Genomic DNA, 26,186 nt, shown 5'->3' with positions numbered 1-26,186 from the left:
GTTATTGTACAGTATCATTATAACAAAAGTTCTGATTGATAAGTTTGTGCTGAGAGAAAAAAAACATTGTTTAAACAAAAATAAGCAGTTACTTACAATGTTACTCATTACTTGAGTATTCTTTTCACTTGATACTTCTTTACTTGTACTTGAGTACATTTTTTGGATGACTACTTTTACTTGAGTAACATTATTTTGAAGTAACACTGCTCTTACTAGAATAAATTTTTGGCGACTCTACCCACCTCTGCTAAAACCTGAAATTTGTTGTTCCAATATGCACCCATCCACTAATTTATCACTTGTAGACGTCCAATCAATTTGAGCTGGGAGGGTGGCAGCGAATTCATGCATTCATTTGCTGCCAAACCTCCCACTTGAAATTGTCATTTTTCACTGTCAATGGCAGCCGAGTTAACAAGTAATTGATTTAAATTTTAATCAGTTTGTACATTTTTCAAATGTAATTCTAAATTTGAAGAGGATGGCGCTGTTCTTATCCAAATTAACCCTTAAATACCTGCAACATGAAGCAATTATCAGAGAATCCCAAAATTTGAAAAATAAGGTCCTAATGAAACCTTTTTTTTTTTTTTTTTCAAATTTGTGAAAAGAAAATAAATATGTGTAATAAGCGCTCTGATATCTATGACCCTTGCTAAATCCTGTTTTGTTTTTCTCATGGAACCTGCAGATGCATGTGTTGACTTGCATCTAGAGCTGAAACGAATACTCAAGCAACTCAAGTAACTCGAGTTTAAAAACTGATCCGAGTAATTTTATTCACCTCGAGGAATCATTTATTTTGCCAGCTCTAAGCATCACGTTTTGCCCGGACTACTTTTAATGCGGGACAACGCGCCGACGTCACGTGCGTAGAGGAAGAAGCAATTAAAAAAAAAAAAAAAAAAATTACTGCAGCCGACAGCCGCTACAAACTACACCGACGTTGCTAAAAACTACGCCCGCATGACGCTAGTGTGGTAGCAGGTAGTGTCCGATGCGTCTCATAGATATCGCATGCATTTAGAACTAGATGCGAAATGACAGACTCAGCCGCGTCTGGGCAGCGTTGGTAAACAGCTGCCATCTTTAAGCAGTAGACCTCTCAGCGCTAATAAATATAACGTTACTGTCACTCGCACACGTAACGTTACCCCTTTAGAGGGCTAGGTTTCTATTGATTATGACCACTGTCGATGTGTGGCTAACGTTTCTTACATACAGGCTTTATTTAATCTGTAAAAACACAGCGCTGTAGAGTGGTGAGGGTGTAAAATTAAAACATAATAAAGCTAACTGTTAGTTTTAGCTCAGTAGTCATTGCTGAATAAAACACCAAGTAGCACTGGTCCCTAATGTGCTCCAATACAGCAGGTATCATACATTTATTTTGAACACTGCAAAAACTCAAAATCCTATCAGTACTTACAGTTTAGACTAACTTAAAACTTAACTAGAACTTAAAAATAGCTTGACACAAATGGAAATTCAATTGAAACACGTGGTAAAAACACCTAACTTTTAAGTGATGTGTGTTATCAAGCGTAATTAAATTTTTAGGTAAGAAATATGTGTGGGGGGGGGGGGGGGGGGTTATAAGATCTAGAAGTTTTTTGAGTGAAAGCAGTGAATTTTTTTTTCTAGTCAGTTCTGAGATGCAATTGTTGGCTGTTTTCAACAATGAACATCAAAAATAAAGACACTGATTGACTCCAAATGGTTCAATATAGGATTAAATGTCTTTTTTCTCATGTATATTTATAATTGCTCTTTACATAAATTTTTTTTTTTTTTAAGTTTTATCCGATTATTGGATTAATCGATAGAATTCTCAGTCGATTACTCGATTACTAAAATATTTGATAGCTGCAACCCTACTTGCAGCCATCATTTATTTTTTTATTTTTTATTTTTTCCAAAAAGAATTGTCAAAATTCTGAATTAGTCTCAAAATCATGAAATTTTAGGTGTATCAAATGTGAGAGGCAATAAAGGGTTTAAAAAAAAAAAAAAAAGTCCCTCAAATACGCGAAACCGAAACTATTTGGCCCCAAAAGGTATGGTAAATATAAAGTTTTGTGTTCTCTGTTGCAGTGCATAAGATGTCAATGGATTTTATGGCTCCTGGCATTATACGTTTTGCAAGTTTATGACTTTTTTGTGAAAGACGGTCAAAACGGCTCTTTGGTTATTTAAGGTTGCTGACCCCTGGACTATTCCCTGCAATAAAACGCTTTTTGCAAAAATGCATATAGAAAAAACCGTTTCATTTCCACAGTATTCATTTTGGAAAGGTTTGATATTTCATGTAGCCAAGGCAGGTAAAGTAATGACGTCTTGCGCAAATCACTCTCACCCTTGATATCCTTCCAGTCCCCCTCTCTGGAGTTCAGGTCAACTTTAATGGCTGCCATAGCACCGGTGTGAAGGAACTTTGTCAGCGCGCCGATACCACTGGCCGACCTGAGTCGCTTCTCAAGCGGCGGGGAGAAGCAATTCCCACGGGTGGACCTAGAGCGGGTTGCTGTGGTGGCTGTTAAATTCGCTGTATTAATGTGGCCGCAGAGGGGACTTGGGACTGGCTTGCGTCCCACCTGGGCACTTCCAAGAGTTAAAATGATATGCTTGAACCTGACACCCGTGGCCACAAGGGACACGGGCCCAGCGGACAACAGCATCGATATCCCGAGACGTGAAAATAGGCGTGATATTTGGATCGCCATGGCTGTTTAGTGGGACGTTTTGCTTTACCTCCACAGACGTTGTTAGTTTCAAGAATAAATATCGTCCCCTTGTATCGATTTCGCAAGCCTACATCAACTTCCCATGTGCCATTTTTGTTTTGGCTGAGCGGAATGTACCATTTTATTTATAGGGGGGGAGGCATTAGTTGTAGATAAATATTTTTAGGAAATATTCACGAAAGGGCTTGTAATTTACCGATTGATAGTAGCGGAATTTGTCTTTTTTGTGCTAAATGTGTTTATTTGTTTACTACGTAAACTGTAAATCCTGATCAAATTTCGAGTCGAAGCAACCAACCTGGTTGAACTAGTGAGCGCTTTAAGAACTGTGGGAAATATGAGTGAGTTACATTCAGGTGTTTTCACCAGATGGGGTTAAGTGTTCGTGTATCTAAATTATGGAATTGCATTCATTTAAATGTGGAATAAGAATATATTCATGTTTTTATTCGGAATTGATTTGTATTTGCAGAGCGAAAATAATAAATACAAATTGTCAAATTTCAATGTTTTCTTTTTATAGTGGATTTTTTTCTTTAAATCTATTAAACTTCACGAATAACTGTTTTTATCTTTCTGCATGTTACATACATAAATCCAAATTTGAATTGAAAATTTTGAGGGAAGTTCACACAGAACCGTACAGTACAGAACCCCACAAGTTTCACATGTGGATTCACCAAACCCTTCGGAATTAAATAAAAAAAATATTTTTTTTTTTTCAAATTCAGAACCGATATATCGAACCTAGCAAGCTAATAATTTCACGAATTCCCGTTCATAATTCTCATTTTTACAGCATGTTTCATAAACAGGTCAAAATTTGAGACCACGCTGCCCATTGGTCTGTTGTATTCCCTCATAACAAGTACGAGTCAACCTTCGACTGAGCAGACCAGTTCCTCCTCCCATCAGATCGAGGACTAGCAGTTAAAAGAATTTGATTAGTCCTGTAAATTGGCCGCAAACCAGTCCGAAACCTGGTCTAAAAAAACACTTTGCCTATTTTTAATCAGCGTACGAAAGACCTTAGACTTAATTACCAAACCCCTGGGGTTCGATCGAACCCAGGTTAAGAACCACTGAACTAGATGAAAAAAATATTAAAGGGTACAACAACCTGTCTTCGGCGTACACATAGGCGGAGTTTGACTTTTGGGGCAGGGGGGGCACAACAAGGTGATGACCCCGAAACGCAGTGTCAGCAATAAAATTAACTTACAAGAATATTTATAATAATAAGTTGACAATGAGTGTTTTTTTGTTTCCCATCATTCTTGAGGTGAATTCTAAATCAGGCTGCTTAGGCAATACTTTTCGCCAAGATCGTCATCCATTAATTATGGTGCGCCCGCCGGTGTCGTGCCAATGTAGTTACCCCAGTCAAAAGTAGTATCCCCTGGACAGAGCCATATGGAGGTAGATTTGTGTCTTTGTTATTCAATCAAAAAAAAGTTGCTTCAATCAAAATATATATTTTAAATTTAAAAAAAAGTTGCCTCAATTCAAAAAAATGTTTGAATGCAAAAATAAATTTGAAACTAAAAAAAATCCATGTGAAAGCTATTTTTCTTTCATTGATATTTTTTTTTATTGGAGTCAAGTTTTTTTTTGATTGAAGCAACTTTTTTGATTGATGTGACGGCCCTGGCCATTTTAATTATTGTTTTTTGAGAATTTCAGTCAGTTGACCGTCGCCTCCGCCAGCTGGCTGCTTCCCCTCCCACTGTGACGTAAGATGATCGGCGCCGGACGGACGGATGACGTCGCCGCCGCTGATTGGCCACGACGATAAGGCGGCAAGCTTCATAAACCTGCCGCTGTCAACGCTCTGGGAGGTCGCATTTGACAGCATTCTGCCGCGGTCCTCCTCGCCAGCTCTTTGCTCGCCATTCACTCTCATGTGCGTTTGATCACTAGTTTGATACACTCCCGCTTTTTCGGTGAGGTCTTTTGTGTTTATTCGTTATTGGATCGTTTTTATTCACCACTGTAAATAAGAGCACTGAAGCAGTAAGGGTAAGCCGCCATTTCTGTTCAACCCATTTTCTCCTGTTTTGTTTAGTGTAAGAAGCTAGGTTAGTGGCTGTCTTTTCTTTGTTCCTTTTACACGATCAGGGTTTAGTTAGCGGGTGGGGGTTCAAGTGTAGATTCCTTTTGTTTGTTGTTTTGGCCTGGGCTAACCCTCATCCACAATCTGTATATTTTTCATTGTGAGTTTGATTTGTGTAAATAAATTGTGTCCACTCGTACCTTGTGTGGCTCGTTTTATGTTACGCCCTTAGCGAGCCGTCTGTGGGACGTAACAATTGAAGTAATGTTGATTTATGTTTGGGCCCGTTTTGGCTAGGATGTTTTTGTCTTTATTGTTCAATCAAAAAATAAGTTGCTTCAAAAAATTTAAATATATTTTCAAAAAGAAAAATCACTTCAATCAAAAAATGAAAAATTTCAATCATAGAAAACATTTTCGAATGCAAAAAAATATTTGAGATTGAAATATTTGCATTTGAACACTTAATTTTTCATTGAAAGTTTTCTTTGATTGAAGCAATCCGTTTTGTGTTTGGGCCATATTATGGGTAGGACATTTGTGTCTAAATCATTCAATCCCGTTGCTTCAATTAAAAAAATATTTTCTAGTAAAGAAAAAAAACTTTTGAAAAATAAAATTGCCCTCCGCTATTTTTGTTGTTGTTGTTGAAAATTATATGGAAAGCAAATGACCGTCTAAGGTGCTCGTCACATGATCTGTTCGAAAAATAATTTTGACCCATTATAAAAATATATTTTTGTGTTGATTTCATTCATTTTTGTTGCAGCTTTGTTGCTTTACAACCTTTATATATATAGGAAAGTCAATTTCATGCAATGACACTTTTCGGCCACCAGGGGGGCATGGCCCCCCTTAAAATCCGCTTATGGGCATAGGCGCCATATGATCAATTCCCTCTCAGTAGCGGTGTGATTGTGGGTGCAAATTGTTGTCTGCAATGGGAAATGGTGTGTTCCCTACAACTTACTGGCGTGTAATGACTAGTTTAGGGTGTGCCCTAGGTCATCTGGGAGAGGCTCCGGCACCCCACCCCACGGCACCCTTCCAGGCATTAGCGGTGTTGAAAATGGATGGATGAAATTGGATGGAAATATCAGGAGACTCTTTATAATAAAAGCTAAGTAGGAAGGTTTCACAAACAGAGCTGGCCATATTGGGCTGGTGTCCTTTATTTTGCACATCACTGGTTTAACTTAATTATTAACTTAATTGTTAATTAACAACAATGCTCACAAACAAATGTGACACAACAACATTTTGGGTAAATCCTCGCAAAGGTCACGGGCAGAGGTACTGCAACCTATGCCAGCTGACTTTGGGCAGGAAGGAGGATACACCCAGAACTGGATGCCAGCCAATCAGAGTGCACAAGAGGACAAACAACCTATCAGAATCAGTATCACACTTACAGAAATTTTGGAGTAGTCAATCAACCTATCACAGATGTTTTATGAGATATGGGGAAACAATTCAAATGAAGGTAATTTTTTGTGCCTTAGAATATTATTTGTCTTTCCTACCCACTTGCCTTTGCAATTTATTATATTACACAAATATTTGTATCCATTTATGTTTGTTAAATGAAAGCATATCATACCATCATATTATTATCAACACATTGCAAACAACTGTATGCACTGTATCACCAACCTGTCATTCAAAGCTGGGGGCCTAGCCTTTTGTACATTTCCGCCAGACGGAAACTGACAAAACGAAAAGAGAGAGAAAAAAAGGAACATGCAACACAGACACAGTTACGGACCACAGCTTGTCCTGGCATAGAGAGGAAAAACCTCTTCATCACACTTATACCTAACATTTTTGGGACTTTTTCACAGATCTGACACAGGATAAGCATACCCGGTTCGGACTTCTCAAAGCTTCAACAGAGGAAACTGACGGTATTGTATATGTATCTGTATTTACTATGTGTGTGAAAGAAGGACGGCGAAAAGGTATGCTGTCTATGTACAGTGTTGTACAATTGTCTTTTTTAGCTATGAAGAGAAGTTCAAATGTCGCAATGAATAATCGCATATTTCTATTTAATGTGTATTCAAAAGTATATAAAAAAGAAATATATTTTAGTCTTGCAACAGGGGCTCTGATGTTTCATGTAACCTATGTAAGCATGCTAGTCATGTCATCAATAGCAGTCTTTTGCCATGTATTAATTTTAGACAAAAGTACACCTTCATTCTGCCATGCTTTTAGTTTTGAATTTGCATGTAAACATGTATAAGATCACCACATTCACACATTTTGTATTTGGTGGCTTGAAGAAAAAGCGGAAGTATGTTTCCCTGGTGATTAAGGCAGAAGCAGGAAGTACTTGTCACATTGGACAGACTCACCCATCAAGTGTATGTATCATGAGAGACTGAGCCTCAAAAAGTGTGCACAGACTTTACTAGTTGATCGCTAAGTGATTGATTGTTCATCGTTGTTGTAATTCATTAAAATGCTTTACACCGTGTTTGCGCATACTGTATTTTGCATGCAGAGGGATACGACTCAAAATGTCTCCATCAATTCCCTTTCTATCATCCAGCATGGCGGCGTGGGACCTGTCCATCACAGTGGAGGACCTGGGGCCTGACGCCCCACCTGTCAGCCTCAGTGTGACATCTGACCTCCACTTGGGAGGCGTCATTCTCAAGCTGGTGGAGAAGACACGTGGGTAACCATTGTCTCACATGAATTCACTGTAATGTAGGTCAACGGTCACCAAACCTTTTGAAACTGAAAGCTACTTCTTGGTCATTAGGAATAAGATTTAGTCACATAATCCATTGAATACAGTACTATACAATACAGTGATCCCTTGCTACATCGCGCTTCAAACTTCGCGCCCTCAGTCCATCGCCGATTTTTTTTTTTTTTTCCAATTTCAAAAAAAATAAATGCAGTATTTTATAGTGCTGTCCCGATCCGATCACGTCTGTCACTCTCGCTTCTGCCGCTTTTCTTGGTCAGGCAGTGCACTGGAGTTGTTTATTAAAGTTAACGATGATTGACAGACGTTAAGGTTTGATTTGCCAGAGACGCTCGTAAGCCGAAACGTACTTAAAAAGCGCCGCATACGTCAAGCATCATTAAACTTGTTGAACAGTTGCTGTGGCAACCCATTGTATGTAAGTGAGCAGCTTGAGCGGATTTGAGTGGACTCACTCAATGAAGCATTTAACTCATTTGCTCCCAAAAGGGTATAAATACGTTCTATTTTTAATTGTTTCCGTGTCCCACAGATGTATTTATACGTCTTTTACGTTTTTTTTTTGTTTGTTTTTTGTTTTGCTTTTTTTTTCAAAAAAGACATCTCTGGGTCGTGATTCAATTTAGCTCCAAAGCACAAAGCTGAAAATCCATTTTAAAACATTAAAACTGGCCACTGGAGGGCAGTAGCGCATTTGGTAAGACACGCAACTCGATTAAACGGCAACGAATGGCCAAGCCACGCGGCCGGGCGCCGGCGGAAGACGACCGAATGGATGCCAGGCGGCGGACGACCGAGCAGAACAAAAGGTAGGACGCCCGGGATGCTAGGCGCTGGACGACCGAGCAGAACACAAGCACTAGTGCAGCGGACAATGCCTTTGAGTCCGTGCTGCTAGCGAGCAAAGCCCGCAGAGACTCAAAAAAATTCATCTTTATGAGACAAACGTCGATGAGGGAAAATTTTAACCGGCTGTCGCAGCCAAAACAGCGTCATCTTTCAGTTAGTTATCTGTAAATAAATTGTTACTTAGCTATTAAAAGCTCTATTTGTCTTGTTGTTTATCTTATTTTGTAAAAGAAAAACCTTATTCAGATGTTTGGGATGTAACTAAAGCAAAAAATAGCTGTGTATAAGTCAAAGTTATGTTTGAAATGTATGCTTTCATAAAAAGCTCAATTTCTCTGTTTTTTCATCTGAAATTGGAAAATTGCTCAAACTCAGCTATTTTCTAATGCTGATTTCTAAAGAATGAAAAAAGATATGAACTAACTTTTTTTGCTGCTGAAAGAAGAGAGTCTAATCTTTCTTTTGGTGGGTTCCATGTTTATATAGCAATAGAACAGAATTTTCTTTGGGCCCTGCAAAACCAGTAAAACGGCCGGGAGCGAACGGGCTTGCTCCGGTGAAAATGGCTGGCAGTGAATGAGTTAATAAAGACAAGCATTGTTCTACTTTTTTCTCATCTAAAAATAACTCCGTGGGACAGTAACATGTTCAAAACTTATCATAATTATTACATTTGAAGTGCTTAAAAACCATTTATTAAAATATATGTATATATAAAAGTTTTTTTTTAATTATACTTTGGAAAAAAGAACTGAAAAAACATGTCTTAAAATTTTTTAGGGTGGGAGGTGTGTGTGTGGGGGGGCTACTTCGCAGTTTTTCAGTTATCGCGGCGGATTCTGGTCCCCTTTAACCGCGAAAAATGAGGGATAACTGAACATGATACATACAACATATATCAAATTTAACAATCGGATTTGAAAAGAGTCACCCCAAGCAAGCGATTTAAAGCTTTTAATAGGGGGCCCAGTTTTCAATGTATGTAGGATTTTGGACGGATATGCTTATAATAAGGACAAGATACAAGTAGACGCACAACAAACAAACAACAACAAGATTATGGTTTTATTAATAGAAATTAATAGAAACAATAAGATAAAGGTATTCACATACCATTTAAGGCCAATGCCTACCAGTTGTATCCATAGTTATGGAATGAAATATATGGTGAAATTATACAGTATACAATATTAATTTAATAATTATAGCAGACACTTTGTCGATGAACCCAGCATTAGGTACAATGAATAAACACCTTCAATACATACAGAATAAATTAAATTAATAATTAGATGATTAACCAGACTGTTAGGTACATGTATTGAAATGAATAAATGAATGCAATTATCAACTACTGAAAGTCTTTTAATAGTATTTTACATATAACCTTAACATCTGCAGCCACATATGACGTAATTCAAACAACTACAATATTACAGTATTCAATGTGAAAAAAAAAAAAAAAGACCCCATTCAAATTAATTCAAATGTGTGTGTTGCCTACAGAGATCAAGCGTGACTGGTCCGACCACGCACTGTGGTGGGAACAGAAGCAGCGATGGCTGCTGCGGGCATCCTGGACGCTTGAGAAATATGGTATTCACGCCGATGCCCGTTTGGTCTTCATGGTCCAGCATAAACCCTTAAGGCTGGGCCTACCCAACGGTGTCACCGTGAGGCTTAGTGCCTGCTTCTCCAACCCCGTCTTTCAGACTGTGATGGGGATCTGCACGTTGCTCAGTGAGTTTGTCACTTTCCTTTACATGTTTATTCAATGCTGTGTCCCCAATGTAAAGTCAAAATAGTTCCACATTGGGAAAATTGCTGCTGTAAATAATGATAAACTAATGTCTAGTGTTGCACTGACACCAACACTGTTGCTCCACGGTACTGTGTGGTATCAGCCGATGCCGATACAGAACCAATACCACGTTTTTGAAAAATATTTAATTTAATAAATTTAATACAAAATTACTGTATACTCACTTGAATGTAAAATAATAGCTATAATTAGAGATGTGATGCCGCTCGATCGGGTCCGATCACGTCATTTTCAAAGTATCGGAATCGGCAAAAAAATATCGGACATGCCTTTTTTGAATATATACTGTATATTTTTTAATTAAATCGTTTTCTAATTGTATTTAACGTTACAGACATAATATGTTACACTCATCCAGAGTCTTTAGTTTAGGCTTAAGGTAGGGTTATCAAATTTATCCCGTTAACGGCGGTAATTAATTTTTTTACAAATTTATCACGTTAAAATATTTAACGCGATTAACGCATGCGCTGGACGACCCACTCACGCATTGTCGCGTACAATCTGTAATAGCACCGTTTTACCTATATATACAGCTAAAAGGCAACGCAAAATTAGTAGAGTGAATTTTGGCAGCCTTTGGAGAAATTTTTTAATTGGCTAAAGCCTTACAATCCCTCTCCCTACGATTAGAAATATCGTGGGAAGCAATGTGGGGAAGAATAGTAGTAGTTGATCTTTTTCTTAACACCCAATGTTATTTCCCAACACAGAGAAGATCTATGAATTGGTACCACTACACACAGTCATGGGTGCATTTCCCATCATGCATTTGGGCACAATAGTTAAATGGCTACAGTATCATTTACTGAAAGCTCAACAAATACACTAGATGGCAATATTTAGTCACAATATACAAAGTCACATTTATCCTTTAAGAATTGCAAGTCTTTCTATCCGTGGATCCCTCTCACAGAAAGAATGTTAATAATGTAAATGCCATCTTGAGGATTTATTGTCATAATAAACAAATACAGTACTTATGTACTGTATGTTGAATGTATATATTCGTCCGAGTTTTATTCATTTTTTTCTTAATGCATTGCCAAAATGTATATGATCGGGAAAAATTATCGGGAATGATTGGAATTGAATCGGGAGCAAAAAAAAAAGCCAACGGATCGGGAAATATCGGGATCGGCAGATACTCAAACTAAAACGATCGGGATCGGATCAGGAGCAAAAAAACATGATCGGAACAACCCTAGCTATAATGGTTTGGTCAGATAGAGCCTAACTCATTGTCGGCCATTGACGGTACTAGACGTCCAGTTCGTTTAAGGTGGTAGAGCTAGCTGCCACCCTCCCACTTCAAATGGATTGGACGTCTACTAGTGATAAACTAATTGGTGGGTGGGTGCATCATGGCCAGAGGAAAAAACAAATTTTTATATACTTTTTTTTTTTTTTTTTAACTCGTTGGCTGCTATTGAAGGTACTATATCAGGGATGGTCTTTGTTCCAACTGATACAGCACAGACAGTTTAACCAATGAGGTTTCTGCTGAAACAATAAGCACCTGACTGTGACCAACTGATTGCGCTCGGAAGACACCAAATTGGTGAAAAGGTTTCCTCTTAATCGGTTGGAACGGAAATCCACACCCACTGCAGCCCTTTGTGGAACAGTTTTCCCACCTCTGTGCTAGACGTTCAATCCATTTTAACTGGTAGACATCATATCCATCGGAACCGGGAGGGCCATCCCACTCCAAATGGATTGGACGTCTACTAGTGATATACTAGCTGAAATTTACAGTAAAAGGATGATTAGACGCCACATGATTCCGATGATGTCATTTTAGTGCCGTATCGTTACAGATACTAGTATCTGTATCCTATCTTGTTCCTTCTCCCTTACTGAAGTATTATTTATGTGTTACCGCAAGTGTTATCTAGCAAAAGTAGGTATGGTAAGATTTATTGATTTTTTAAATTGTAACTTGTCGAGTAGCCACTTCATGGCAATTCTGCCATCTTTTTTCCCCATTATTACACGTCAGAAAAAAATTATGTTGTTTTCTCAATTAATAAGCAACATTCTTTCCACTAGGTGTTGTCTGCCCCTTTAAATATGGAGGACCGGGAGTGCAAAAATTCAATAAATAAATAATTAAAAGTGTCATTAAAATGCTTCTATTTCAATATTTATTTATTTATTTCAATATTTTTAAAGGGTTATAACGATACAGATGCAATTTGAGAATGTTAAGAAATCTTCTGGTTCCACCGCCTAAGCTTTGACCTTTGTCGTTTATTCATTTGCAGTGACCCTGTGGTGTCTTGAGTGCATAACCTTCTGATCTGAAGTCAGATACATGACCTTTGGGTCGACCAAGCGAAATGAATAAATTCACTGATAGCATTCGGAGTCACAGCTTGCATGACAAAACAGGTTTGAAGTTCACTGTGACTTCCCTTGCGAGCTGATGAACAAACAAGCGAAAAATCACTTGTGATTTTTCACGGGCAATTGACTGAATGTTAAACAGCAATATATATGCATAGCATTGAGTCCCAATTGAAGCCAATGCGACTTGAAAAAAATAACTTTCTGTTCCAGAGTCAGACACTCTACCTCTGTGCCACAGAGTCAGATGCATTTGGCAGGAGAATAATCATGATAGTGTCTGATGTTTTTTCACCTATTTTAGGTTACACATTCATGTGGGGACAAACTTGAATTTGAATTTTGGTTTAATTCAAATGTGTTCATTTACTCACTCACAACATAATTTCATCCTGTCCGCACTGTCTCCAAGGCAAAGGCAAGGCAAGGCAAATTTATTTATATAGCACAATTCAACACAAGGAAATTCAAAGTGCTTTACATCACATGAAGACCATAAAAATCACATTTAAATCAACACAACGTAAAAACCAAGACAAATGATCGCATTTAATCACAGAATAAAAATAAATAAATAAAAATAAAACAAAAATAAAAATAAAGCAAAAACTACTAATAATAATAATCATTGAAATCAGCACTGGAGATAAGCACAAGAGGAATAGAAGGCAGGTAGGTTGAAATATATAGACAGTTATGGATATGCAGTGCCAAACAAAAGCGTTTTTAGCCCTGATTTAAAGGAGCTAACAGTTTGAGCATACTTCAGACGTTCGGGTAACTTGTTCCAGAGGTGAGGAGCATAATAACTAAATGCTGCCTCACCCTGCTTGGTTCTTGTTCTTGGAACATGAAGAAGACCCGTTCCAGACGACCTTAGGGGTCTAGATGTCTCATAGGAATCTAACAAGTCAAGCATGTATTTTGGTCCAAGGCCATTAAGTGTTTTGTAGACGAGCAGTAGTATTTTATAGTCTATCCTTTGACTCACTGGAAGCCAGTGTAGCAATTTCAAAACCGGTGTAATGTGGTCAAGCTTCCATGTATTTGTGAGGACTCTGGCTGCAGCATTCTGTACTAGCTGCAGCTTCCTGACTGATTTTTTATCACAACCTGTAAATATATTGTTGCAGTAGTCCAATCTGCTGAAAATGAATGCATGCATAAGTTTTTCCATGTCTTGTTGAGTCAGAAGCCCTTAATTCTGGTTATATTTTTTAGGTGGTAATAAGCGGATTTAATGACGGACTTTAGATGGCTATCAAATTTTAGGTCTGAGTCAATAATTACGCCAAGGTTTCTGACTTGTTTGTAGCTGTAAGTGACATTGTGCTAAGTTGGCTGCTTATCTTTGACCTTTCCTCTTTTGGCCCAAAAATGATCACCTCTGTCTTCTCCACATTTAACTGGAGAAAATTCTGGCACATCCATTCATTGATTTGACGAATGCATTTACTCAGGGAGACTAAGGGACTATAATCATGTGGGGACACAGAAATGTACAGTTGTGTGTCATCTGCATAGGCGTGATAGGAGATGTCATACTGTTCCATTATCTGAGCTAACGGAAGCATATAGATGTTAAATAAGAGTGGTCCAAGAATTGACCCTTGAGGGACTCCACACGTGAATTTGGTTCGTTTTGACTGATAGTTTCCAATTGACACAAAGAAATCTCTATCATGTAAATAGGATGTGAACCACTGAAGAATAGTGTCAGTAAGCCCTACTCACTGTTCCAATCTGCTGAGTAGTTCTTATCCAGATCAGATAAGTTAAACTATATAAGCAATGAGACTGTTTCTCAACAAAGAAAACGTAAAATTCCACTAAGGCTTGCAAGGTAAAGGTCCTAAGAAATGGTGACCCCGTCTAAAGATTGAAAAGGACTGTACTGTTGTAATTTTTAAATGTCGAAAACGAATTTGGCACTCAAATACAGTGGTATGAAAAAGTATCTGAACCTTTTACAATTTCTCACATTTCTGCATAAAATCACCATCAAATGTTTGTCAAAATCACACAGATTTAAAAACAGTGTCTGCTGTGACTAAAATCACCCAAACATTTATAGGTTTTCATATTTTAATGAGTATAGCGTGCAAACAATGACAGAAGGGGAAAAGATAAACCCTCTGCCTAAGGAGACCTAAAGAGCAATTGAAACCAATTTTTACCAAATAATTTAAGTCTTAAAGTTGCCCTGCCCACGACAAAACACATTGAGAAAGAGCTGTCAAAGAGCTGTCTGAAGACCTGTGATCAAGTATTGTTTATTTGTAAGCTGGGAAAGGATACACAATCATTTCTAACAGTCTGGATGTTCATCAATCAACAGTCACAGAAGTTGTCTACAAATGGAGAGAGTTTGGCACTGTTACTTCTTCCACCAAAGATGACACCAAGAGTTCATCTCAGAATACTCAGAGAGGTCAAAAAGAAGCCTAGAGTGTCTGCTAAAAACTTACTGAAATTACTGGCACAATATCGCTGTGCACACATCAACAATATGTAAAACTATGGACAAGAATGGTGTTCATGGGAGGACTCCACAGAGGAAGTGACTGCTGTCTAAAAAAACACTGTTGCTCGTTTAATCTTCGCAAAAAGACACTTGGACACTCCACAGAAGTTATGGCAAAATATTTTGTGGACGAATGAAACCTAAGTTGAATTATTTGGGAGTAACACACAATGTGATTTGCGGAGGGAAAAAAAACAGAATAGAACAACTCACTAACACCAACACCTCATCCCCACTGTGAAGCATGGTGGAGGGAGCATCATTATTTGGGGCTGTTTTTCGGCCTCAGGGCCTGGACAACTCAATTCAAAAGTTTATCAGGATGTTTTGCAGGAAAACCTGGGACCGTCTGTCAGACAGTTGAAGCTAAAAAGAGGGTGGATGCTGCAACAAGACAATGATCCAAAACACAGAACACAAAACACTTTAGAATGCTTTCAGAAGAAAAAATACAAGTTCTGGAGTGGTCAAGTCAAAGTCCAGACTTGAACCCCACTGAGATGCTGTGGCATGACCTAAAGACAACGATTGATGACAGACATCCCAGGAATCTGACTGAACTACAGCAGTTTTGTAGAGAAGAATGGGCCAAGATTAGTCCTGATCGATGTGCCAGACTGATCTGCAGCTACAGGAAGTGTCTAGTTGAAGTTATTGCTGCCAAAGGGTGGGCCACAAATTATTAAATGTGATGGTTTACTTACTCAATTTGCCTTGCCTTACTCATTTTCCCCATTTCTGTCATTGTTTGCATACTATCCTCATCAAAATATGAAAACCTATAAATGTTTCGGTGATTTTAGTGAAAGCAGACACTGTTTTTTTCATCTGTGCGATTTTGACAAAGATCAGATCACATTTGATGGTGATTTTATGCAGACGTGACAAATTCCAAAAGGTTCATACCACTGTACGTATCTCTGTCTTTTACAATTTCATACTGTAAGTATACCATCCAAAACAAGGCAGCACGGGGCGCCCACTTTTTTCAGTCGTTCTGGTTGTGACATCACGACCATAATTCATGATCATGCCTAGCTTTCTATGACTGCGCTGGCTAGTACATGTTGACAGAATAGACCAGTGCTTCTCAATTATTTTCTGCGACGCCCCCCCAAGCAAGACGTAAATGTTTCGCGCCCCCCCAACTCTCTGCCGTCACTGTAAATAGTATTATTTGTCTATAAAATTACTATCATAAATACGCATCTGCCTAATATTGTGTCCCTTTTTTCTAATAAAGAAAAAAAGTAACATAGATCAACTTATAATAAAGTATAACATTATTAACATTGTTTTGTTTGTAACAGAGAAGACTTGACGTGCATCAATTTGCCTGAATTTAAAAAAAGTCACATTCAAACTGTAAAAATACACTCAAGGTACATTTTTGACCATTTGATACTGAAAAATCAAATGTAATAAAATCAGTAAATAATAACAAATTCAAATTGATTAGAAACATTCCCTCATGAGGACAAAATGCCAAAAAATTTGACCGAAAAAACAAAAATGAATAAAGGGAAAAGAAAAGAGTGTCCTTGGACAGAAGGACAGCTTTTATTTTTGCTGCTCACACTCAGTATTACCTCCTTTGCAATGGTGTGGAGTCATTTTGCAATGAGTATGCTAACAATGCTCACTGGTTTACTGATATAACACTGACAAAGCAGGACGATTGTTGGCAATATTCGGCACATTTTCGCTGAAAAACAATCAAGCGGCTTATCAATGAGATTGGGGTCGAATGTCTTTTAGTGGTCTCAATTGATTTGGCTTCTGGCGGTCCGCTATAATTATTTTTAGACACAGTAAACAGTCTTTCCTCATCACCCACAGTATTAAAAGTCAAAGCTAAAAGGCAAACGGCACGAACAAAGCGCATTCTCGACGGCCGAAGTAGAACCGTAGGTGAGGGCGGTCGTCGTGACGATCCCAAGCCGAAAATGGCACTTATCGGGCGGCGGCGTGAGAACCGGACAAGACAGTGGGTCGCTGCGTGAGTGAGTCCGGTCGGAAAACGGCTTTCGAAAACGGCGGCGGCGCACTGCTCTTCATATTTGTTTTCTGTGTGATGAGTGCTCTTCCTTAGTTCAAAAATACTGCACTCACTCTGAAAATGAGAGCGCCACTGCCACCCACTGAGTGGATGCGCAAGTACACTTTATTCCAGTACGGCAGAAAAAAAAAAAAAAGCATGTTCCCCGAGGTCACATGCGCCCCCCCCGGCATCGCTCTGCGCCCCCCCAGGGGGGCGCGCCCCACTATTTGAGAAGTACTGGAATAGACACACGGTGACAACAGAATAGAAAGCATGCAAATAGCATGGTAGTCAGTGTTGATAAAGTCACTTGTTGTCTTTCATAGCACTTTTGAGTTCAACTAATACTGCTCTGGACGTATTACATTTGATGATCAACATCTCTTTTATTCTAATAATTTGTTTTTGTTGTTGTTTTTTTTTAATTGTCATGTTAGATACTGTATAATTTGATTCCGAACTGCTCCATATGATATATGTGGCACAAATGTATGTTGCTATATTACCTTTTTGTAGACCTTTGAATCTTTTCGGCAACTAGTTATGATTGATGGAATGTTGCAATCTGGTGCAATCGAAAATGTTACATTTTTCGAAATGCTGACTTTCAGTTATGCTTGTACCTCCATTACAACTGTCACAGACACAATAAACAGCTGTTATCAAACTTTTCAACAAAAAACTTGCTAAAGCCCCTTTTTTTATGTTCCTTGAATGGATTCTTCTCTGCACGCGTAAGTGCAAGAGAAATTACCCTGATGTGTCTTGACAGTATTGTCTGTAGTCAGCTACTGAGATCTTTCACTACACACAAATGAGGGTATGAATTAAATATAACATTTGACCTCCACAGACATTCGTCACCCAGAGGAGCTCTCACTGCTTCAGCCTGTTGAGGAGAAGAAAAAAAAGAAGGAAAAAAATTCAACAGAGGAGATTTTTGACCTGACTGCAGTGCACCTCTCAACAGGTGCTCACCATTATCAAAAACACCACTTGGCACAATTGTTCTGAGTAAATTTAAAACAAAAATAGGAACAACTGAGGTTATTATGTCTCATAGCTGTTATGATACTTAGTGTTTTGGAGCTGCACATACAGTGTATGTTCTCTGGTCCATTTTTTGATTACTGTTCTGGGTTGACAGCATCCCGGACCACTTTGTACAACGGGATACCTGCTCATTTTGTCGGCTCGCCTCAGTTGGAAGTTATCTACAAGATGCTGTCAGTCCCTCAGCCGTCGCCTGCCCCTGAAGTCATCGCCAAGCAGTATCGTCCAGCCAGCGTGGTGGACAAGGCCCACATCCACGGCAGGTAAACTCACCAAACATGCACTTATATCGAACTCATGAATGAACAGGATATGTTATAAAACTAGAAAAAGCCAGTTCTGGAGAAATTGCGATGGGATGCTTTGCCCTCTCTCCCATGGGTCACTTGCAGTAGATTTCACTGCTCGACAAGCAAAAGGTTTCCTTGATAAAAGTAGTGAGACTTTATTAAATTTGACCCTCCAAAAAAGAAAAATGAGATCAAAAAGTGTCAACTGACTATAGTTTTTGAGATACAGTATCTGGCCGAAATGTTAAAATACAAGCAATTTAGTCCAACTGTATTGCATAAATCCTGGTGGTTTGCAAGTGGACAAAATGCATTAATGTACACACATTTCATAAGCAGTGACACACAGATATATCCATCTCATGTCAAATGTAGCAACTTGTAAAATTAATATTGTAATAACTAACATTAAATATCTTGAATACTTTAGCCCACCAGCACTACAATCTTTTACTTTCCAACCCATGTCACCACAGCAAGTACGATTTAGCCATATTTATGATCAGATAATGTTTGTAGACCAGTGTTTTCAGTCACTTTCTATTAAAATTTTGAGACACTTTTGGGTCACTTCCTTACATTGATTTGCCCGTCCAAGTCAAAATTGATTGGACGACTGGTGCCATCAATGGCAATGAAAGATGAACATTCAACGCTAGTCCTCACCGTTGAAATGAATTGGATGTCTTTCATAGTCATTGGCAGGCAATTAGTTAATTTTGGGTAACTTCCCTGTTAATTTTAAAGGGATCCACGGATAGAAAGACTTGTAGTTCTGAAAAGATAAATGTCATCATGAGTTAAAATAATTTGATATTGAAACCCCTCTTGATGTTTTCGTATTTATACAATTTGTAAAACTAGTTTATCTAGTACGCCGCCATTGTTGTTGATGTCGCAGGACGATGACATCACATGGGCTACGTTCATACTACAGGTCTTAATGCACGAATCTGATTTTTTCATGTTTTTCCGACTCGAGTGAGGCATTAACTTGACGGTCTGAACGTGACAAGTCGCATAGAACTGGACCATTTCAAATCCGATCTGGGTCACTTTCGTATGTGGTTGAAATCCGATCTGGGCCACATTTTTCCAGACTGTCGCGGCGGTCTGTACTGTCCAGTCCCGCAAATCGGAATTCATGCAGCAATTACGTCATCAAAAAGCGAGAGAGATGCCACGGAGCGGTGCAGCTGGGCGTTATTAGCGCCTAGCTTGCCTTGAACACGGCTTTCTAGGAAGAGTCGGACTTGACAACAGTCATAAAAAAAATAAAAATGGGTTGAGGATAAGCCTGAGAATGATCGGTTTTCTGTCTGCTCCATATAGACCCTACCCACCGACGTCACAAAACCACGTGCTCGCTGTATGGTTCCGCCCACTTGTCCGTCATTTTGTCTCTGTATTAGCATTGGTTTCAATTGATCGAGGAATTTAAAATGCATTTCAAGGAAGACCCGGTGCTTTCTGATGCCGTAAACTCACTGGATGTGTTGCATAAAAGGCGTTATGTGGAAAAGCTTCGTTCTATACAGTCGCCAGATCCATATTTGATGCCCAAATCGATGTTTTTCGACCCACTGTCTTCGCCCTGTCTGCCTGACATCTGCTACGCTGATGTTTACAATTATCTTGTCCACACAAAATCAGCCTATTCTCACGAAAATTTGAAAAACTTCAAGAGCTTGGAGGCTTATAAATACTTCGTTGCTGGTTGGGTGAAACAGGTCCTCGTCCACGAAAATTCGGCAGGAATCTATCTTGTGCTTGGAAAGGTGAGTTACGAAATTTTCAATTCAAAATCTTTTGTTATTGCTAACATCCACTGTCAAGTCTAATGTATTTCATGTCGTTTGTCAATGTAGTTAAGGCTTTTAATGTTTATATGGTTTAGCGATAGCACTCTCACTACATACATACGTGTATGTTGTCGGCGATTAGCCTAGCAATGATCTTAATTGTGGTTATTTGTCAGCCCAAAACCCTCTAAGTATATCTTAAATGCATCTTACCGGATATAAAATGACTACTACATAGTCTGTGGTGATTTTTTTGGTGCCCAGTTTTCACGTCGAATTGCAGCCGTCCATTTCGCTCTCCTCTTTGGATCCCTCGGAATACGGTAAAACTTCAAGTCTCTCCTTCCATCTTCTTTGTTAGTGCAACCAACAGCCACACACGCCTTCACCATTTTGATTATTAATGTTAAGGAGCAGAAAAACACGTCGTAAATAGGAGGAATGTACGTAGCCATAACAGGTTAACACTATGTTTTGACGGACAATTGGGCGGTACCATTCAGGAGAGCGGAGTTGTGACGTCACGTGGTTAGGGTCTATAAGCAATATTTCAACATTGCTTACATGGCCGAGAGTCAGGGCAAACTGCGCGTGTGTGTGTGTGACATGCACGGACAGTGTGTGAATGCTATCGATCCATTTACTTTGAATATAAGCCTAAACTGGGATTATTTATGTCTGTTATTTGTGTCCTCTTTTTAAAAAGCAAAATATGATATCCCTGGAATGACGGATGACAGCCAGCGTGTGTGGTCATTTGTTTTGATGCTTCTGCGCATGCGGGTCGTCTTGCTCAGCGCGTGTCAGACTGCGAATTAGTGCGCATGCGTAATACTTGAATGGTCTCAATGGACAAAGGCAGTCTGAACGGGCACGCCAAAAAAACAGATATGACAAAAAATCGGATTCGTGCATTAAGACCTGTAGTATGAACGTAGCCATGGTTACGCTGCCAGGCTTCCTGAGTAGGACTCTAGTGACAAAAACATGTCATCTGTTCAACCCTTTCAATTTGAACCCGAGAGGAACATTAATGAGCATGACAGCACTATCAATATTTCACAAAACGAACAGAAAAGCAAAATTAACCCGTGAACACATACATAGAGCTCAAAGCCGCTCCATGAGTGTGCACCGCCATCTTATACAGTGGCGGAACAAATGTGAACAGGGCCAAGTGCAAGCGGAATGGGGGGGGGGGGGGGGCACCAGACAACTGGACAAGCGACAGACAGAAGTATTTTAACTTTAAACACTATATTACAGCCCCTTGCATCATCTTACCATTCCGTTTGACCCTCCCCTCGCCCAACCACGCCCACTTTACGCCTGCAAACCGGGCCATTTAGGGGCCCGGGCCCAGGTGCACCCCCCTCAATTCCTTCCCTGATCTTATGTATGGGGAGCTTTGCTTTGCAAAGCATCCCCACAATGAGATTAAACTTTGACCCAACATTTCAGTCTTAATGTACTGTAAATGTCGATCATATAAATGCATGTGATCTTTTTTTCCTCAGATGGTTGGATTCGTCCCGTTGTCTCATGCAGCAGGGCATCCGAGAAAATGACACACTCTGGCTTCGCTTTAAATATTTTGCCTTCTATGATATCGAACCTAAGGTGCATCTATATTATTAATTATTATGAGGGTGCATTTACATTTGTGGGTGTTGCACGTGTCCTTTCGCCTCTCCCCGAATTCAAGCTCAGGAGAGATTTTTGTACATTTTCAGTACGATGTAGTGCGTCTGACGCAGCTGTATGAGCAGGCTCGTTGGGCCATCCTGTTGGAGGATATTGACTGCACAGAGGAGGAGATGATGCTGTTTGGAGCTTTGCAGGTAGAGCACAGGATACAAAATAAAAGAAAAGCAGAAAAATAATAAGTCAATTTGAAGAATCAATATCCTACAGTGTCAACCAGGAATGCAACTAAAATGAACTCTTGCAGTACCACATCAGCAAGGTGTCGCAGTCAGAGCCTGAGATGGCGAAATCGGCAGCTGCCATGGATGACCTGGAGTTGGCACTTCAGTCCCTGGAGGTTAAGATGGAGGGCGAGAGCAGCTCTGCCGCTGAGATGCTAGTGAGCCATTATGAATGCATAATGCTTTCTTTCGTACTATGTTTCAGAATTCAAATATGTATGTTACTGAAAATTTTTCTTTTTTTTGACAGAATAACATGACTGCACCAGAACTGAATGATTACCTGAAGATTTTCAGGTGCTCAAAAATACTACGTAATTACATGCTCTTCCTAAATTGAACCATATAAAGTAATGCTTCACTATTTGCGGCATTAAAGTCCCTGTGAGAGAATAAAAAAAATCTTAAATAGCATTATTATGTGAATTAGAATCAATTCGACTATATACAACATTTTGGCAAAGCGCAGATGACGAGAAATTAGCCTTTTAATCTGCCGTTTAGCCCCGCCTGTCATTATAACGCTCTAGTGTCCCCAGCTAGATGATGACGCTCGGCAGCAAAATGTCATGTTTGTTTCAATCTCTCTACTCCAATATTTTTACAGTATATTCTTTTCATCCAAGTATTTTTTTCCCCAATTGCTAAATCAATTGTATGGTCATGACAAATAACGGTCTTGTGCAAAATGGAATATGAAATATTAAAAAAGGCATTTATTCAGTACGACAGGGCAAACTTACTGCATAATGGTCAAATCTGCTGACCTTTTCCTCTCCTGAACGGTATTTTATGCCACTGGAGTTAGTTCGGCTTTTGTCACTTCCCTGTCCTGGCTTCGGAGACGGAGGAAAGAGCGTAAACAAACTAGATGGTGTGACAGCTAGCCGACATGCTAACCCAAACCGAGCAGCTTTTCCAAGTCTTATTCTCGCTTTCGAAAACGAAAAATCACACAAAACTACCCCGACTCATGTTACACACGGCGGGGGGTTTGATTGTCTTCACCTGGCATGCTCGTTGCCGGGAATGAACGCCGAAAATAGCCCATTCTCGGTGGACAAACCGGCCGACGTCGGAGCGGGGGGCTGCTCGTGGCCAAGCCGAAGATAGTGGTCGATTGGTGGCCACACGAAGAGGACCGAGGGAATGGAAGTGACCATGGTGTGTGACAAGCTGGCGGTCATCGGCCGAGTGGCCTTCTCGGTGGACAAGGAGTATTGTCACCCACAAAATGCAAGCCACCACCTTATTAAAACGTGTGTCATGATCCCAGTATTTGACATAATACAAAACACGTAGTTTACTCACTTGCTCGTCGATCCAATTGTCCTACAGTTCTCGGACTTGTTTTGACCATTCTCCGCGGTGAAACCTAAAAAGGCTCACACGCCTCTCCCTGGTGCAGCAACAAAAGCTTGCAGCACATTGGGCTGGCGTGATGCGAAAAATAAATGAATTAATCCGCAAAATCAGCTGAATCCGCAGTCCATCTGCATGCTATATAGCAATGGCTGTATTGTGAGATGGTTACCCGGCTGACGTGACATTCGCATTCTTCCTCAATACAGGAAGTCACTCATTTTCATAGCGCGGGATTCAAAAAATTAAATAAATAAATCGATGGCTTCCACACATATCTAAGTGGTCCCTTTCATTCAGGAGCATAAAATACTGCGTGACATATTAAATAAACATGCTTTTTGTTGTCATGTGCACTTTAAGCCCGATTGTGAAAATATTTAGTTACATTAGAGAAAGTCATATCATTAAACAGTATAGTTTACCTTTACTTGCCAACATAGATGGAAAACTTTATCGTCAATGTATTTCAGGCCAAAAAGGTTGACCTTGAAGGGATACAAGCAACATTGGTTCAAATTCCAGGACACAACCATCTCCTATTTCAAGAGCAAAGAGGAGAGTATTGGGGAGCCGATTCAACAGATTAACCTCAAAGGTATCCAGAACTATATTGTTGATACATAAACGCAACATGACAGTCATCTTTGATTTTAAATAAAAGCTTAAACGTTGCTCTCCTTATGAATCACATTCTTAACATCAGACAGCCATAGACTTCATAACCTAGGTAATGAAGTCTATGAGACAGCTCAAATTATGTGTTTTTGTGTTGGACATTATTTTTGATACAGGCTGTGAAGTGGCACCAGATGTTAACGTGGCAGCTCAGAAGTTCCTCATCAGGCTGCTCATACCAGTCCCTGAGGGCATGAACGAGGTCTACCTCCGCTGTGAAAATGTGAGAACATACTGTAAACATTTGTTCTCTCAGCATGTTGGCTAGGGTGTTTATCAATCTCAACCGTCTGTTTCTTTGGCCAATAGGAGGAGCAGTACGCCCGGTGGATGGCTGCATGTCGCCTGGCGTCCAAAGGCAAGAGCCTGGCAGACAGCAGTTTCCAGAGCGAAATAAATGGCATCCGCTCTTTCTTGGCGATGCAAAACACCAGCTCAAGTTCTCATAGCAGCACAACCGCGACCGATGAAATCATAAACACCCACAGTTTGGTGTCACCCCGCTACCATAAGAAGTACAAAACCAAACAGGTTGGAAAACAGCAACATTACTTTGTTCAAATATTTCCCATAATTGTGTCAATATGACGAGCTATTTTGGCTTCCCTCTACTGCAAAAAGGGCTTAACAGAATTTATGACTTCACTAAAGCAAAAGTGGGCCTACTTACCAATGCAAGGGTGACAAATTCATCTTTGCCGCGTGCCATATTGTTTTTACTATTTCCTTCAGTGCACCAATTTGTCTGTCATTGTTGACCTATGACTATATAGGTACTACTATATAGTATATACTATACTACTAATATATACTATGACGGGTATTCAAAAAGTAATGCACCCAACTTTATTATGTACAAACAAATTATAATAGCAACATGTATTATATATAAAAAGAAAGGTACAGGTGTGAGGATTACATTTTTACTTCTCCACATAGTCTGCAACTCTCTCAAGAGCTACAGTCCACCTATGAACGAGGGCATGTATACCAGTGTTGTAGAACTCAGCCAGCTGATCTCTAAACTAATTCTTGACAGCAGTTTTCACTTCATTGTCATTGCCATATCGGTTGCCCCGGACTCCTTCTTTCATTGGACCAAAGAGGAGGTAGTCTGAAGGTGCCAAATCAGGAGAATATGGCGGATGCGGTATCACAGTCCATCCAAATGAAGTGATGACCTCCATGGTCCTGATGCTTGTGTGAGGACGTGCATTGTCATGCTGGAGGAGCACATTTGCCATGTCCAAGTTGGGCCGAATACGTCGAATTCTTGGTTTCAGCTTCCTAAGAGTCTCAATGTATACCTCAGAGTTAATAGTTTCCCCCTTCGGCGAAAAATCCTCAAGGATTAGACCTTGAGAATCCCAAAAAACGGTGGTGACTTTTGGGCCTTGAACTTTTTGGTCCGTGGTGAATTTGGGTGACGCCATTCCACTGATCTCCTTTTAGATTCAGGTTCAAAATGGTATACCCATGTTTCATCTCCAGTAATGAGGGACCAGGGGTCAGAGGGGTTTCTCCCTCTGCAACAAGGAATTCGATTACAGCTCTTTGTTTCTGACGAGCTTCAAGAGGGGCAGCCATTTTGGAAGCTAGTTTAAGCTTTAAAAATCGGAAAATAAGAAAAACACCTATAACAATCAGAAAAAGGTGTGTCCTATCATGTTTGTGCCAAATATAAACAAGATTGGTAAAATACTGTACGAGCAATGCACTTGAGTGCGTTACTTTTTGAATGCCCCTCGTATATACTATATACTACTTATAGTTATTACTAATACTATATAGTATATACTACACTACTAATATATTCTACTATACTACTATATACTACTTATAGTTATTACTAGTAATACTATATAGTATTACTATTCATTATTAGTGAGTTTACACGACGTTTAATAACTGAATTACCAAATTTCTTGTCTTGGACCAAGGGCGTAGGTTTGCATAGGGACGGACGGGA

The 26,186-nt window shown here is 39.5% G+C and overlaps 2 protein-coding genes across 4 annotated transcripts in view; one reads left to right on the top strand and one right to left on the bottom strand.

Annotated features, from left to right (window-relative positions):
* The window catches only part of macrod1 (mono-ADP ribosylhydrolase 1), a 317,841-nt gene extending 314,962 nt beyond the window's left edge, over nucleotides 1-2,879 (bottom strand). For 2 of the 3 annotated variants that reach the window (XM_057851204.1, XM_057851203.1), the window contains exon 1: nucleotides 2,360-2,879. In XM_057851204.1, the coding sequence (XP_057707187.1) occupies nucleotides 2,360-2,726 (367 nt within the window). In that variant the 5' untranslated portion in view covers nucleotides 2,727-2,879. The remainder of the gene's footprint in view (nucleotides 1-2,359) is intronic. The other variant, XM_057851202.1, reaches the window with a different exon arrangement.
* A 3,592-nt stretch (nucleotides 2,880-6,471) lies between these two features.
* The window catches only part of fermt3b (FERM domain containing kindlin 3b), a 28,382-nt gene continuing 8,667 nt past the window's right edge, over nucleotides 6,472-26,186 (top strand). Inside the window, exons 1-12 of the mRNA XM_057851237.1 lie at nucleotides 6,472-6,704; nucleotides 7,355-7,479; nucleotides 9,875-10,108; nucleotides 17,958-18,074; nucleotides 18,252-18,420; nucleotides 21,767-21,869; nucleotides 21,983-22,090; nucleotides 22,201-22,335; nucleotides 22,428-22,474; nucleotides 24,013-24,137; nucleotides 24,334-24,440; nucleotides 24,527-24,748. Coding sequence (XP_057707220.1) covers nucleotides 7,356-7,479; nucleotides 9,875-10,108; nucleotides 17,958-18,074; nucleotides 18,252-18,420; nucleotides 21,767-21,869; nucleotides 21,983-22,090; nucleotides 22,201-22,335; nucleotides 22,428-22,474; nucleotides 24,013-24,137; nucleotides 24,334-24,440; nucleotides 24,527-24,748 — 1,491 coding nt within the window. The 5' untranslated portion in view covers nucleotides 6,472-6,704; nucleotide 7,355. The remainder of the gene's footprint in view (nucleotides 6,705-7,354; nucleotides 7,480-9,874; nucleotides 10,109-17,957; nucleotides 18,075-18,251; nucleotides 18,421-21,766; nucleotides 21,870-21,982; nucleotides 22,091-22,200; nucleotides 22,336-22,427; nucleotides 22,475-24,012; nucleotides 24,138-24,333; nucleotides 24,441-24,526; nucleotides 24,749-26,186) is intronic.

Source organism: Corythoichthys intestinalis, chromosome 11 (assembly GCF_030265065.1).
Source record: "Corythoichthys intestinalis isolate RoL2023-P3 chromosome 11, ASM3026506v1, whole genome shotgun sequence".
NCBI lineage: Eukaryota > Metazoa > Chordata > Actinopteri > Syngnathiformes > Syngnathidae > Corythoichthys > Corythoichthys intestinalis.
This window is presented reverse-complemented; position numbering and strand designations above follow the sequence as displayed.